At 48.3% G+C, this 13,900-nt stretch overlaps 4 protein-coding genes across 4 annotated transcripts; 3 read left to right on the top strand and 1 right to left on the bottom strand.

The window, feature by feature from the left end:
* Window positions 1-745: 745 nt before the first annotated feature.
* On the top strand, window positions 746-3,212 carry HD556DRAFT_1442997 (cytochrome P450; the record flags this gene model as incomplete). Its single annotated transcript, XM_041306541.1, has 13 exons — window positions 746-872; window positions 931-1,025; window positions 1,081-1,169; window positions 1,219-1,262; window positions 1,316-1,453; window positions 1,508-1,646; window positions 1,700-1,989; window positions 2,040-2,106; window positions 2,160-2,411; window positions 2,461-2,778; window positions 2,832-2,864; window positions 2,922-2,950; window positions 3,001-3,212. The coding sequence occupies 13 exons, from the start codon at window positions 746-748 to the stop codon at window positions 3,210-3,212; spliced, it is 1,833 nt and encodes a 610-aa protein (XP_041160605.1).
* A 249-nt stretch (window positions 3,213-3,461) lies between these two features.
* HD556DRAFT_1527172 (major facilitator superfamily domain-containing protein) lies at window positions 3,462-5,333 on the bottom strand (the record flags this gene model as incomplete). The annotated part of the gene is made up of 10 exons (XM_041309335.1): window positions 3,462-3,663; window positions 3,716-3,856; window positions 3,911-4,027; window positions 4,074-4,451; window positions 4,490-4,720; window positions 4,771-4,783; window positions 4,832-4,917; window positions 4,967-5,074; window positions 5,127-5,146; window positions 5,190-5,333. 10 exons carry the CDS (start codon window positions 5,331-5,333, stop codon window positions 3,462-3,464), a joined length of 1,440 nt encoding a protein of 479 aa, XP_041160604.1.
* Window positions 5,334-7,152: 1,819 nt separating this feature from the next.
* HD556DRAFT_1536193 (uncharacterized protein) lies at window positions 7,153-10,754 on the top strand. Its single transcript, XM_041309623.1, has 19 exons — window positions 7,153-7,200; window positions 7,246-7,459; window positions 7,508-7,779; window positions 7,823-7,900; window positions 7,993-8,094; window positions 8,144-8,181; window positions 8,231-8,251; window positions 8,297-8,338; window positions 8,384-8,439; window positions 8,487-8,585; window positions 8,632-8,730; window positions 8,778-8,877; window positions 8,925-8,962; window positions 9,015-9,268; window positions 9,330-9,533; window positions 9,583-9,898; window positions 9,955-10,102; window positions 10,156-10,248; window positions 10,298-10,754. Exons 1-19 carry the CDS (start codon window positions 7,177-7,179, stop codon window positions 10,554-10,556), a joined length of 2,457 nt encoding a protein of 818 aa, XP_041160603.1. The 5' UTR covers window positions 7,153-7,176; the 3' UTR covers window positions 10,557-10,754.
* HD556DRAFT_1370351 (uncharacterized protein) lies at window positions 10,716-13,725 on the top strand (the record flags this gene model as incomplete). Its single annotated transcript, XM_041302923.1, has 8 exons — window positions 10,716-10,724; window positions 10,903-11,248; window positions 11,301-11,874; window positions 11,929-12,238; window positions 12,288-12,629; window positions 12,682-13,358; window positions 13,427-13,454; window positions 13,586-13,725. 7 exons carry the CDS (start codon window positions 10,716-10,718, stop codon window positions 13,452-13,454), a joined length of 2,286 nt encoding a protein of 761 aa, XP_041160602.1. The 3' UTR covers window positions 13,586-13,725.
* Window positions 13,726-13,900: the final 175 nt, after the last annotated feature.

Raw genomic sequence — 13,900 nt, 5'->3', positions numbered from 1 at the left:
CGGTCACCTGAATGGCTTTGGGATGGTTCAATGATGATGGGAATTTGCAATTGAATGTCCTCAACGGTTCAACGTTCGAACGTTCAGGGTGAAGGTACACCGTCACGCATCTGTATTTTTTCGTGTGACTGTCACACAAAATGGAAGGTAAATTGTGACATTACGGTAAAACATGAAAGTTGTTTCCAAAATTTTCTGTACTGAGTACTTGAGCATTTGCCATGGCATCTGCGCTTTCCACAACCAAAATTCTCTTCACCATCCTAGCTGTGAGCTCTTGCTGACGGCAGCTGGTAATTCGAAGCTATTTCTGAGGTGCAACATTCTCGCCTTCAACTTCTTGAAGCGCTCGGCATCGGTCACACCCGGATCTAAGTGCGTATCATGCATGCGTTGCTGTCTGAACTAAAATAAGATTCTTTAGTCTTCTGATATCAATTGCGATACCTACAAAAAACCACGAACAATTGGCTAGAATTTTGTCGTTTGAATTCATCAACATAAGTTGGGAGGGGAGGGAAAGACAAGCAACACAGCACGAGGTAATAGACGCAATAGCTACCGAGCCGCCGGTTATGTGTGCCTGTCCTGAGGTTCTGCCAAGGACAGCCATTGACGTTGAAAGAATCCAAATGCACAGCCAATCGTTGCTACTACAAGTGTTGAACTGCGGCCTGCGCATCGGCAGACACGTAAGGCTCCAAAGCGTCACTGACAGTCATCTAAGTTCTCTGAACTTCCCATCATGTCTCTGATCCAAGTCTGCGTACTGGGTTCGTTCTCTTTCGCACTCTGCAAGGCCCTCGCATTCCTACTACAACGAACACACGGCATCGACCTCGATGGACCCAACAGAGGGAATTGGTTGACAGGTATGTTCTAAGATCAGTCCTGATTGACATTCGACTACCCCGTCTGACATGTACATAGGCAATATCATGTCCCTCTTTGAAGGTGGTGTTGACTATTGCGTGCATATTGCAGAGAAATATGGTGGAGCAGTGAGGCTCTATGGGCCGCTAGGCGTGAGTCGTCCATTTGACTAGTGCACATCACCTTCCACGCACCTGCGTCATATAGGAGATCGTATATGTGTCTGACCCACGCGCATTGTATCACATTGTCGTCAAAGACCAGCACATCTTTGAAGAACCCAACCAATTTATCATGTCAGTATTCTCTTACTTTCTTATACTGAATTGACTCGGTACTATCAAGGTCAAACAAACTTGTTTTTGGTGAAGGCCTGATATCCACCATTGGTGAGGTACATCTCTCAAAAATATGTTCTTCTTTTAATACTGTGTATCACCAGGAGAGCAACATCGTCGGCAACGCAAACTTCTTAACCCTGTCTTCTCAACGTCAAACATGCGACGACTCCTCCCCACACTACACCCCATCTCCGACAGACTCACATCTATCCTCGCGTCCAAACTTCCCGCTGACGGATGTACGTACTACGATGTCGCACTCTGCACATAATCTCCATTGATAGTTCGTGCAGCTCATAAAGAGATCGACGTCCTCCCATGGTTATCGCGTTGCGCTCTTGACGGTGTCTGTCAAGGTATCCTTGGGTACCCCTCCAACACCCTTTCAGCAGCAGAAAATGATTCGTACGCGGAAGCATTGCGGAAGATCGGGTACGTCTGGTCATTTTGGTGCCTCAACTCAAATGTACAATAATGCATTGCAGCCCCTTGATCGGAAAGCTCATGAAGGTACGGTCGATCACGGCGTTTGTAATGCAAAACTGCTCCCCATATTGGGCGAGGAAAGTGCTTGATTTGGTCACGGTGCCCTGGCTCCCAACGCAGTATATGGCAGACATACGGGAGATGCGACGCATTGTAGAAACAATGGATAGTGCCAGTCGAAAGGCGTTTTTGGAGAGAAAGGCAGCCATGGAAGCGGAAGAAACACCGGACCTTATTGACACTGCGTGTAGAGACAACGATTCGATGACGTCGATGATGGATATCATGCGTGAGTTCCATGGGTAATCCAGAACATCCTCGCTCAAGTATAATGCACAGTAAAGGCCAATGCAGTGTCATCTAACACAGAACGGCTTACAGATGCTGAGTTGTTGGGACAAATGAAGTAGGTCTTAACGTTCTTCCGCGTGTTGAAGACATCGATCAATATCATTGCAGCGTCATGGTATTTGCCGGCCTCGATACGACCACCTCTGCGCTTGCCCGCTGCATCTATTTGCTTGCGCAACACTCCGGTGCTCAAGCGAGACTCAGGAGCGAGATCCGCGACGCCACCAAGATACTTGAAGAAGACGGTGACATGCCATCCGCAGAATTGCCTTTTGACGTCCTTATGAGCCTACCTTTCCTCGACAGTATCGTCAAAGAGACCCTCCGTCTCTATCCGTCTCTTCCAGTCATGGCCCGAGCGTACGTCCCCCTCCCTCCCTCCCATAAAGTTATGCATGACGCACTACAGAACGTCCAAAGCAATAACCCTCCCTTTGCAATTCCCCGCGCGTTCCCGGTCGGGTGGATACACGTCCGCCGTCGCGATCCCGGAGGGCACCGTTACAATCATCTCCATCCTCGCTGCGAATCGCCACCAAGGGTTGTGGGGTGCTGACGCAAATGAGTGGCATCCTGAACGGTGGCTTTCATCCCCTCTTACTGCTCCCTCACAAGCACAAGAGGTAAAATATTCTATGGATGGGGAAGATACTGTATCCATGTCGAGATCTGCGCCTGTTATGGGCGTCAAGGATGGTGTGCGGTTTCCTGGTGTGTACTCCAACATGTGAGTACTCATAGCGCTTTCCCATCAAAGCTTATGAGCTTAAATGCACATAGGATGACGTTCCTCGGCGGTAGCCGCTCCTGCATGTCAGTTTTCAATCCCTCCCATGACATACCCCATTAATCGGATCCCAATTTTAACAGCGGGTTCAAATTCGCAGAAATGGAATTAAGTGTGTCCATACCTTCGTGTGCCTGTGTTAAAACTAATGCTCCTGACCAGAACAAGTTATCGCAACGCTCGTGCTGCGTTTGCACTTCTCGCTCCCGACGGAACCGAATACACAAGGTCACGTGAAGGAGATTCAATGGAAGCTACAAGCATTTCATATTCCTGTGGTGAAGCCCCCCGCTGGGGATGGCGTAACGCCACAGGTGCCGCTGAATGTGCGGCTGGTGAAGAAGGATGATTTTATTTGGAACGCTGTTGTGTGATGTGGTGATGCCTACGCGCCTATTGCTTATCCCGCGGATTATTCCCCGCAATGTAATGCTTCGCTGTCAGTTATGATGTTCACGTGAACAACTTTTTTCTTCATTTTCTATCATACATCTTGTCATAGTACACTCGGCTGTCGATCGTATATATAGGTCTACTGCATAAAATCATGCTATCCCCACTCCGCTACATAGTAGTTTCGCCTATCAGTACTTATTTGATGCGAGAGTCGCATGGGTCGCTGACTACACCAGATATCTAAAACCAACAGGGTCCGGAAGTTCGTTGATATCCTTTACATCTTGCTCGTTCCTCTCAATCTGCGCATTCACCCACTTCAAATGCAAATGCATGACACCAATCATGGCTGTCGCCACCCCAAGCGTTGCGATGCATATGGCGTACGAATGACGATATGTCGGGCCCCAGTTGAGAGGCCAGAGGAACCTATGAGGGATATAGATTATAAATACTCAGCGAGAGCAGCGACGGGACTAACGGTCCAGCGATGCTCCCCACCGAAGACAATCCACTGATCACAGCGATAGCGACAGCTCGCTTTGCGGGTTCTCTGGCGAAAGTATTCTTTATCCATGCCCAAAATACCATTTGTCCGCCGGCGTTTTGATTCATCAGGAACCTGCACGTCTTTGAGTACGCAAGGCATCGTTCTATAGGCGATGATACCGCTTACAGGGAAATATAGCGCGCGGCCGTGTTCATCGTACAGAAGGACATGATGAATCCGACGGCAGCCAATGCATTGGATGCAATGATAAACATGGCACGCTTTTGCGTACGGTCAGAGTACCTGATCGTCTATGAGAAGCGATTCGAGATAATAAAAAATAGTTTACCTTGAAAAAACAAAAGCGCCAATCGTGGCGAGCACTGATGGAGGAATGACGAGCATCAAAGTCACCGTCATATCATATCCCATACTCGCGACGAGCGTCGGGAAATAAACGCCGTATGACAGCGCGATACGTTCGATGGTGAGAAAGATTGTAAACCACCATACCTTCCAGTCGCACAGAGCATCCCGCAGTCCTTGTATGGACGTCCGTGTCCCAGGCCCGTCCATTCTTCCATACCCATCGTCTGCAAGGCGAGAGATAGCGAGTGATCTTTCCTCCGGAGTGAGCCATTTGGTGTTGTGAGGAAAGCTAGGGAGTATGAACATCGCATTGATCGCGACTATGGTCGTGATGCCACCTTCGAGGTAAAACAACCACCTGCAGACATGTCAGCTTCAAAAATGACGTATATGAACGTATCTCGCCTCCATCCGGCTTGACCCAGTATTCCCTGCATGCCTGTAAGTACACCAGATGCAAACAGGGATCCGAACGCAGTGCTAAGCACGCTTCCAAAATTAATGAGTGCCACTCTCACAGCGAGTTCGTCTCGCTTATACCATCCTGATATAAGAAACATGATGCCAGGGAAGAAAGGTGCTTCGGCGAAACCAAGGAGTAAACGGGCGAGAAGAACCTGAGTATAACTTGTGCCGAACTATCAGACGCCACAATGACGAACAATGAGAATGCGTACTTCTGTGTGAGCCCTGGGTACGGTCAGCATTCATGGTCATGAGTGGCCGGTGTCGACAAACCTGTTAATATTGATATTATACCCCATATCACCATACTCCATGGAATCAGGATAGCAGGTCTCTCTAGCCAGTGCAGAAACATGTTCCTGAAAGAAAATCACAATAAAATTTCCCTCAACGAAGGATGCAACTTACGCTGGCACTTGCATGATAATGAATCCCACATAGGTGATAGACAAGAGCGTCGCGTATTGACTCCCCTGCAGGTGCAGGTCTTCCTCAAAACCTGCCAACCGTGCGCTACTGTGGACAACATGAGAAACATATAAAACGAGTATGAGGATGCGTAACATACGTGATATTCGCTCTGTCGACCTAACCAATGGTAAGCACCAAGTAATACAGAGCTCGGACTCACATTGTTCATGGTATACAAAAGCACGATGATGGACATACGTTGATCGAGCTTCCTCACTAATCTCTTCTCGAGATCATCGCGGGAATGGCTGGATAAGCCAGGAGAAGCATCAGTCGTTTCCAATTTCTCATCGGCGAGAGACATCGTTCAAAAAAAAAGCACACCAAGAAGGGTCGATAAGGCTCTTCTTTGCGATATGCAGGTGAGAAACGAAGGTCGATGACGGTGCAGAATCCACTGGAGCGGGGAGCTGATTTGATTCGTCTGGTACAGTCATCGATTAAATATTGACTGGCACCCAATGAGGTACCTTGAGCAATTTGATGCTTGGGTCCGTGTCTATTGTAAGCATTGATCATGTGCGAGGCATGCGAGTCAGCCGACAGCGTTATGATAGGACAGTCTTACATAGGGAGGAATGAAGCTGATGGTAGAACCTGGCATAACGGTATTGGGTAGTGTAGATCAGTAATCTAGGCCGGGCATCCCTGAGGCCTTAATCTGACACGCTCCCAAGTGTGAATATTCCCAAGCTGAGTAACAGTTCCAGGAAGTATTATTTGCCTTTGACTTATCATGCAGGGGCATTGGCTTCTGTTGGCTTCTCAGAAACCCGTCATGATCCAAGTGCGGGTGGGTATTGATGTCATCTTTGGCTTTACGTCAATGGGCGTATTTTTAGTCGGAACGACGTACCGAGGATAGATTCACTCCTGTCACGCTACCTGCTCACCCCAATTCGACAAAAAACTTTGTGGAGCTGCCATGTGACAGCGATGCTTCGCGCCCGATTAGCATGCTATGCAGATGTGGAGTGTTCTATGTGGCATAAAAAGTTATCCGGGCCCTTTTTGCATTGGAACATTTAAACACACAGGATGCGCTAGGATTTGCGGGAAGTCTTCGGAAGTCAGTAGTGCGTGAGCGGAGCTGGTTAATTAAGACGGCCACAAACCAGTGTCAATAGAGCGGAGGTCGTGAGTGATGCATATTGAGAGCCGGCCGCGGACGCCATGGCGCGTTTGCGGGAGATGTCGCAAATTGAACGAGGTTTTGGAGTTTGTGTGGAGAAGGCTCGAGCAGATGAGTCCTTAGGCCTACGAAGGTACCTGTGTCTCGTATTTGTACCTATCGAATCCTCGTGACTCCCACATGGTGCCTAGGACAATGCACCGCATAAAACAAAAGTTAATATCGAGGGAAAATCGTACTGCCACACAGAACTAAAATTCAGCTAATTTCTGTGAATGTCCCATTCAATAAGCAAGGAAGACGCTGCATTGCAGCAACAAGATGATTTACCCCAGTCCTGTCTGTACTGAAAGGGGAAGGGGACCGACATCGTGTAGTGGCAGCCACAAAAGAACGTCGTCCTGTTCCTGAACTGGGGAGACGATGGGGACTCACATCTTGATAATAATACACCAAGAAACCACACCACTACCGCCATCCCTATTCCGATTGCAGTTTACAACGTCTGTGTAAGTATATGACGATCAGCAACTTGGTCATACACGTCGTCCAAAAAACGTAAACGCGAGTGTACATGACAACCATACGCAAGAGCATGAGAACGAGTGCAGTTTTGAACCCAATCAACTGCGAATACTATGCTGCGTCGATGGGATCCGAACGCAAACTCGAATGTTAGGAACCAGATACGTTACGCTCTAAGAGTAAGAACGAATTCGTTCTCGTTCTGGAGTCCAAAAGGAAGCACGACACGAGTTACAAGCAGGATCGAAATTCGTAAGTCAAGGCCTAGGGAGGCAGCGATGGGGTGAAAAGGTAGGGAGAGGGTGAGAATGACGAACATCCGCGTGAACACGAGTACACCTAGTAATCGTGCCGATGAGGATGACCGCAGCATTTGCGCAAAGAGCACATCCAATGGCAACCGCGTGAACCGCATCGTGATCGGCGGTCGCGCCACTGAACAAGATTGTTATTATTTATTTGTACTGTTCATTTATCTCTTGGCATCAACATGACTGACATTGCGGAAGCGGAGGTAAGTTATGTCTTGGGATTTGTCGGCAAGCTAGAAGTTTCAAAGAACATTTATACCAGAGCAGCGAAATTTGAACTAGCAAAAGACTGGAACAACGCTTTCAAGCTTTATTTACAAGCAGCGGACGAATTTCTACGCATTCACCGTACTGCTGCGGATCCAAAATGCCGGGCCAACGCTGCCAAGGCATTAGGTCGTGCTGGAAAGATCGAGCAATTCAAAAAGCTAACTCCCTTATCAACCGACTACTTTTCACATCGTAAGTAATCAAATAATATACTAAACCGTATCCTCTAATCCACATCAGAACCTTCAATTCTCAAAAAGTCATCCGTCATCAACAACATTCAAATCCCTCTGGCAACATCATCCCCATCCGATTCATATACAACTCCATTCAATGACCCAGACGGCCAGCCATCACTCCCAACCCCTGAGTATACATGGAACCGTCCAGACTACCCAAATTCATCACTCCCACTCCTACCATCAGACATCATCCAGACCATAGTAAACGACTGCTCAGTATGCGCTTCCATCGCAGTATGCATACAACACAACATACGATTCAAATCAAACGTATGTCTCACAATTCCCCTTCCCACTCGCTAACTTTCTCCAGTTACTCCTTTCCTCTTTGTCTTCTTCTAATGACGGAAGATACGAATTGAAAGTCCTCGTCAATGGTGATTTCAGACGCGTGAGTCCCTATCCTCTAACTTATACATCATTCTCAAGTCTGCTATAGATAGGTTCGTACTAACAACCCGTCAGAGCATACGCTTAGTTCAAACAGTCATCGATGACCATCTCCCCTTTGACTCCAACAACAAACTCGTTGGAATATCAACGGGCCCAAAGAATCAACTATGGCCTTCATTCGTCGAAAAAGCAGTCTGTACTTCCCTCCTCGTATCTATCATGACATCCTCACCCGCAACAGTACATGAAACTCATGGGCGGATACGACTTTCTCGGCTCGTAAGTCACCCCTCCCCCTTCGTATAGTACTGACTTGGATACCCCAAAGAAACTCTGCCATAGACCTCCAGTAAGTCCCCCCACCCTACTTCACCCACCTCCTCACGCCCCACAGTGTCCTTACAGGCTGGATCCCAGAACACCTCGATCTCCAAAGGTATTTTCATCCACCTCTAACAAATTCCTCACTGACAACCAAAAGCGCATCTTTTGAACGCGAACGCACATGGTCTCGCGTCATGACTGCGTTCCTGCGAGGTACACCCCTTCCATCCACTTCACAACCATACTCACACCTGCTTTAGGGGACTGTATGATGACAGTCGGAACAAACGATAAAACGCCGCTCAATTACAATATACACAGCGTCAAGCTTCTTCCTTCCCATGATTATGCTGTCACAGGTAGATACCCCCTCCCACAAATAAAGTCAGGTATTCACCTGTGCAGATATCAAAGAAACGAATGATGAGCGCTGGGTCACGCTTCTTGATTCGAGGTTATGTACTTCGGAGTGCGGCCAGTGCAGCGGTAGTGGGAGCTGTCCCAGTAAGTCCCCTATTCTTTTCTACCCGTAGATTTAACATATGTAACAGGGGTTCTCGATATCCGTTGGGACGATATATGCGCAACGTTCGAGGGGTTGTATATCAGCTGGAACCCGAGTCTGTTTGGGAGTTGTGTCACGTTTCATGGGTGCGTCTTCAATCTCACACGTGTGTCTTACTCCAACGAATCCACAGATCATGGCAGCCTGAAAATGCCGAAAATCTTTCACAAGGTACGTCTGCTCTCAACTCACTTTGTACAGCGTTAACGCGCTTCGGATACAGCTTCTACTCACCACCTCCGACTGAACTATCACAAAACTAAGGACTCCGCGCATCACTCACACATAAACGAAACCAACAAGAACGGAAAGGACTCGACAGAAACAGAAACAGAAACAGAAACAGAAACAGAAACAGAAATATGGATACTCTTAACGCGTCACCTCTGCGACACCCGCCGCACAAATGAATACATCGCGATTAATGTTCAAGAGGATGATACGGTTTTGGGAGATTCAGAACATGTTGCGCTCAAGGTGCGTTTCTTCCTCTCCGCGGTATATCACATTGATACAATAGGCGCACCGTAATGTACAGAGCAACTACACAAACAGCTCACATATTCTCTCACGCATTAAAACCTCCCAATTCCAAACCCCAAATTCAGGCTCGCTCTCCATATTAGCCTGCTATGACGGTCAATTCGAACAAGTCGGATTCACGGTCACTGCGTATGCTTACTCGTCGGATGTGATGGTGTCTTGGGATACGAGGGTTCCGCCCACGAGGTATATGCAGAAGGTACCCCTCTCATTCGTTCCACTTGATCAACAATGCTGATGGATGCCAGATCGACGGCGTGTGGACTAATAAAACGGCTGGGGGTAATTGCACGCATCCGACGTATATGGTGAATCCGCAATATCACCTGCGGGTGCACAATGCCAGTACGAGTATCGTCAAACGGCCGAGCACAAGTACAAGTACTGACAAGCGCAACAAGACACAAGTTATACTCACCACGCAGAGCACTAGGGATATCTCGCTGAACGTCACAGCCGTGTGGTCGCAAGGCGAGCGTATATCAGAACTAAGTCAGAAAGAAGTGGTGGCTCATTCTGGGCCTTATACATATGGGCATGCGCGTGTCGCTGCTCATCTTGCTCGTACGTCGACCTTTTACCCGGAGGGAAACGCGGCTTATTTTGTTCATCTCGCGAAGCTGGCGACTACACAATCATCTTATCGACTTACGAACCGGACCAGATGGGAAAATTCACGCTCAAGGTAGAGAGCCCCTCTCGGTTTGATATAAAGGCGATACCACAGGAGGATGCGGGGATGTATGTCAAGACCGTCCGTGGGGAATGGTACGTCCAATCAATTTCAATTTTCACCCTCAAACAAGTCTTGACAATTTTAGGGACTCGACGACTGCTGTCGGAGGACTGAGTCAACATCGATATCACCGCAATCCAGTGTACCAAGTAACCATCCCATGCGCTTCTGAATTCGGGTACGTTCCTCCACTCCAAAGTCCGAATGCCCCATTCACATCTCTACAGTGCCCGTCTTCAACTCCTTTCCCGCATCCCAGGCGTATCCACCAACCTCTCACTCTTCCCCTCCTCAAACCTCCAACGATGCATCGCTTCCTCAGGGCCCTACTCTGATGCGCTTTCGGGTGTTGATATTCCCAAGAGGAGTATAAGCCCTGGGAAATATTATCTCGTGCCTTCGACGTACCATGCTGGGGTGCATGCTCAGTTTCGGATTGTTGTTTATAGTGGTGTTTCGGGGACCGAGGTCGTTCTGCGTTCGTGACTTGGTGGACGGGGAAAGGAATTTTGGAGGAATTTCTTGAGAGTGGTACGCAAGGGTTGGCTTGTGGACAACTCGTTATAATCTAGTCTTGATGTCGTCTTCAACTTTATTTATTCACAAGTCACCTTATTGATGGGACGTGTTTAACAACGAATTATTATGACAACTGTAATAAAGCAACGATCGAACGTCCGCGTCACCGCCTGTAGCCATTGTTCGCCCCTTTAAGGCTGCATCAGTGCTACCATCTCGCCACGCGCGCATTTTTGTCGTTGCTACAATCTGTAAATGTTCGTACTTGCACTCGATGAGTCTATGCATTCAACTTACGTCACGCAGGGACAAGTCGGCCAGGGTTAATTTCTATGCCGTGCTGGCCATGGGGAACGAACTTTGCTTCATTTCAGTATCTGCAAACAGTAGAATCGCGCATATCTTCGAATACATTAAGTCCCGCTATCTCGAAACTCATCCAGTCCTGAAGAGGATCTCGTATAAGCAATGCAAGTTCTACAAATTCAAGAACCCTGTAATAATCCTCGACGACGTCTTGGACGACATCGACATTGTCCAACAATGTCTGGATGAGCAAAATTGGATAGAAGTGTTACCGGATAGATCTTTGAAAGTACTGGGATCAGAACTAAGAAACGATCATGTTTACTTGGTGATCAAGCCTCCGCAACTTGAAGGTGCATCACCGCTTCGTCTGTTAATAATTGACATTCTCATCCTCTGCTTCAGAGGAGGCCATTGAAAATGTGCTTAAGAGAGATGAAGAGCTTTTTCGTCACTTGCAAGTCACTGTAGCAAAGCTGCAGTCATGGACCGCGCGAGACGTTGAACATAACTTGGACGGTGGCACCTGGCTGACTGATAGCCAAGAACGACCAGATTCAATCGCTGACATAGAGGATCGACTGGCTCGAGCGCGTACATACGCTGTACCAAACAACGACCCGCCATCTTATGCGGACTCTCCGAGGTTGTTATCAGGTTCAAACCGGTCAATCACCCCGATCACACCCGCTAGATTCATCCCCCTCCCGGATGCGACAAGGGACCTGGAAAATGCCTCCAGTTACAAGGCACTTTTTGATAACATATTTTTACCCGCTGTACCCACTGAGGACCACCCCGTCGATGTGAAGGATACCCGAGAATTCGCAGCCTTCTTCAGCGTCCTCCGTTCTTATCACCAAGATTGCGCTCTTCTGGTGAACGACTCCTCCTCCTCCCAGAAGGCTAGCAATTTCACTGTGCATTTTATATCGCCGCCTTTCTTTTCCCATCGTAGTGGACATTTTAAATACAAGGAGTAAGTGGGATCAATTCGTTGTTACAGCCCAACTGACCATCACGAATTTCTCAGGCAGACGCCTTGGGAATTTCCCATCTTCCTGAATACTCGGGATAATCGCAACGCCTGGTGCAAGTTCTCCCCAGCCAGCGATTGCATGGTTTCGTCTACGTCGTTTCTTTGCCCCTTCATGATATGTCAAGTGGTTTCACAGAGAAGCGAGTCCGATCGATTCCGCATGCTAGTTCAAGGCATCGCTCTTGCGCGCGTAGGACAATGTTTCATGCCAAGCGGAGAGAAATTCTTTGTTGTGGCAATTTATCTCCGTGAAAATTTGACTGCCGAAAGATATATCGTTACCCAGCCTGGTGCAGATAGAAAGGTATGTCGCTCTGTTTGTTGTCGCTTTTTTATTACTAAACGGAGGCCAGGTATTCATTGTCCAGAAAAATTTCGACCTTACAATGGCCAATGAGGCAGTCGCATTCCTTCGTGAGATGTACAACCTCGCGCAGGAGCTCGACAGTTTGGCAGGCAAAATTGATCCAAAGAACACGACACGCCTTGCCGACATCAAGGTTGCCGCTTTCGAGTTGATTTCTCTTACGTCACAGGCTCAGCACAACACAACACCGAGAACGACGTTGGCCTCCGTCTTCGAAGAAAATCGTGAAGCCAGCGGCGTTCAGGATGATCTCGGGGTCTTTGATGCTGATGACATTCAAGGTATTTTGAAAAGGATGGATTGCCAGATCTTGTTCATTGTATTTGGGGTGCGTACCACCGCAATCTACAATATAGTAACACTGACAATACATCTTACAGCATCCGTTCCTCGCCTTTGTGTCAAATATCGAGGATGATTCTCAACAAGGATATCTCAAATTCGTGAAAGAGGGGCAAAAGGAGATCGAGATCTTGCGATACCTCACGGGAATTGAATCTCCCTCAAACCACACCATCTCGCCAGTCCAAATCTGGTCGGTGCAAGGGGGTAACGTCATATCAATGCCTATGGCTGGCAGCCACCTTACCAGTCTATCCAACGCCGGCGCGCACCTATGGCCTGTGGCCGAGCAACTGTTCGAAGCTGTTGACTTCATGCATCAGCATGGCGTGGCGCACCTAGATCTGAAGCCTCCAAATATCCTCCTCCCCGCCGATGGCGGCCGCCTGTCTATCATCGACTTCAACAGATATGTACGCGTCAAAGGCACTGAAACAATGTTCCGCGGCATCGTTGGTACCATCGGATATCTTGCGCCTGAAGTCGCGGCTGGTCAAGGCCTCTACAGCGCAATCCGCGCGGACTTGTGGTCCTGTGGAAAGACGTTGGACGAGCTGTGCTACATGTGTAGTCCATCCAGGGATCGCAACGCGCTACTCGAAATAGCTCGAGAGCTCATGAATGAAGACCCGAGACAGCGACCGATGATGTCAGATGTCTTGAAGAGGCTGGCGTATTACAAGGTTGATGCCAATACAGGACCAGGTTACTTCAGGTAACGTGCTCCATTCTTGGCGTGCATGCGGCACTGCATGCGAGCATTCGTTTAATTGTTCCGAGCAGTCTCTCATCTGTCGCACCACCGGTATAACGGGAAGGACTGCAAGGGGAACCAAAGCTCTATGGCGGGAGGCTACGGCTCTTTCCATGCAAGACTTACTACGGGCCAGGACCCCTGCTACTGCGCTAGGACCCTGGCACTCCCGACGACCTGCCCTGGTACACCGGAAGTGCACGCTTGAGCTCAACCCGCTTGTATACTACGTTTAACTCAAAGTGAGCAAAAGATAATTGGACGGACAACTCGATGGCCCAAGCGCCTTGCATGCCAGTTATACCCTTGTGTAGAAGTAGGAATGTCGATCTGAATCATACCGCAATAGCAGCCTAATGTACCTATACCTTTCCTTCGTCAAATGTTCTTAGCTAAGGTTTCTCAACTCGAGTGTGCCGCGCTCTACGTCCCTGAAGTGCATACATGATACTGCTCAAACTCAACCTATTCCACGGTCAAAGTTCGAGGTGTGGATGAAATGA

Source organism: Suillus plorans (assembly GCF_016647745.1).
Source record: "Suillus plorans strain S12 chromosome Unknown HD556scaffold_26, whole genome shotgun sequence".
NCBI lineage: Eukaryota > Fungi > Basidiomycota > Agaricomycetes > Boletales > Suillaceae > Suillus > Suillus plorans.
Note: the sequence above shows the minus strand (reverse complement) of the source record. Positions and strands in the feature narration are given on the sequence as shown.